The sequence below is a fragment of the Histoplasma capsulatum genome, genomic scaffold (assembly GCF_000149585.1).
Source record: "Histoplasma capsulatum NAm1 scaffold_8 genomic scaffold, whole genome shotgun sequence".
Taxonomy (NCBI): Eukaryota; Fungi; Ascomycota; class Eurotiomycetes; order Onygenales; family Ajellomycetaceae; genus Histoplasma; species Histoplasma mississippiense.
Genome location: NW_001813975.1, coordinates 1,125,650 through 1,127,331, shown reverse-complemented (window position 1 = coordinate 1,127,331; position 1,682 = coordinate 1,125,650). Strand labels below are relative to the sequence as shown.

The window sequence follows — 1,682 nt, the reverse complement described above, 5'->3', positions numbered from 1 at the left end:
CCACAAAAGTTAGGAGGAAAAAGTCCTGAATTGTATTTCAATTTTTTTGTACTGTCCATATTGTAACATTCTCTTTATTCAAATATATTTTCTCCTCTTAATTTAATGGTCGTATCCGACATAGTGTTGAGGATATTCATTTTTCCTCATGGGGTACCATACCAGTTGCACGGTGTGCCCATACAAAAGATACCAGCGTATGTATCCCCGCAGCCCCGATCCTGGTCTGACCAGCAACCGCAACCCCGTTTGCCGCCCTCGACTCCCACTTCCCTCCAACCGAACCCCCATCCCGCATCCCCCCATCCCGCATCCCCATGCTCCGGCCAGCGAGCATTCCACGTTTCTCGCCACGCTTTCTATCCTCCCACGCTTCCCTCTCTGCCTCCTCGAAGCTCTGTGCGGCAAAACCTTACTCCCGCGGCCCAGTCACCCCGCCAGCAAGAATGTCTTCTGGAACCGCTGCTCCTGTGCTGAACCCGAAGACGGCACGGATTGGTTAGTTCTGATTCTTTGGTCTTGAAGAATGGCGATGGCTAATAGGTAGCTGCTTCTTTGCGTTAGGGAATCCGGCACTTTTGTATGTTTGACCTCATTTCTAAGAACATACAGTCTCCTGGGCTTGACGACCTGCGATGGATATATATATATATATATCTCTCTATATAAAGAATTGGACGCTGTATACTACATGAAATGCTTTGCTGACCGGTGGCGTCTTTTTGCGCTCCTACAGCATTTGCGATATCCAGGAGAAATTCCGCCCGGTTATCTATGAGTTTTCCAAAATGTCAGCATTTTCCCCCCCTCCCTGACAGCAATCCCGCGTATACTAGAAAGAGACGATAAACGCAATCACTCTATTTCAAACCCACAGATATACCTATGGAGAACCCAACTAACGTATCACCACAGAATCACCACAGCCTCCAAGCTCCTCCGGGCTGCCAAACCCCTTAACATCCCCATCTACATCACCACCCAAAACCGCGCCCGCCTCGGCACGACCGTCTCCGAGCTCGGTCCTTACATCGACCCAGCCACAAACCCCAATGTCCGCGCCGACCTCGACAAAACCCTCTTCTCCATGGTCACCCCGGAGCTGAAGGCCCAATTCCCAGCACAGCCGCTCGACGCCATCATCGTCGGCATCGAGTCGCACATCTGCATCATGCAGACGACTCTGGACCTGCTGGCGCTGGGCCACAGAGTGTATGTGGTTGCGGATGGGGTGAGCAGTGTCAACCCGGAGGAGAGGGTGGTGGCGTTGGCGCGGCTGCGGGATGCGGGCGCGATTGTGACGACGAGCGAGAGTCTTTTATTTGAGATCATGGGCGATGCGAAGCATGTGGTGTTTAAGCAGGTTAGTGGGCTTGTGAAGGAGACTGGAGACGAGACGAAGAAGGCCCTGGGAGTGTTTTGTGGCAGTAAGATCTGATATGATATATGATCTGATATGTATATACAGTTTTATTATTATTATTATTATTTTCTTATCTTGAGATTTGATAACCTTTTGCGAAACTAAGGGGGGGGGGGACGACGGAGGAAATTTATGAATTTTCATATTTGACGAATGTGATTTTTTCGTGACGCGCGAGCAAAAGGGATAACATCCTTCCCGTAACGCAGCAGGTATGTATGGTATATATGAGAATATCTGTTGATTGCTGAAATTTGGT

At 49.6% G+C, this 1,682-nt stretch overlaps 1 protein-coding gene across 1 annotated transcript; it reads left to right on the top strand.

Annotated features, from left to right (window-relative positions):
- Window positions 1-446: 446 nt before the first annotated feature.
- Window positions 447-1,438, top strand: HCAG_07305 (conserved hypothetical protein; the record flags this gene model as incomplete). The annotated part of the gene is made up of 3 exons (XM_001537833.1): window positions 447-498; window positions 565-580; window positions 916-1,438. 3 exons carry the CDS (start codon window positions 447-449, stop codon window positions 1,436-1,438), a joined length of 591 nt encoding a protein of 196 aa, XP_001537883.1.
- Window positions 1,439-1,682: the final 244 nt, after the last annotated feature.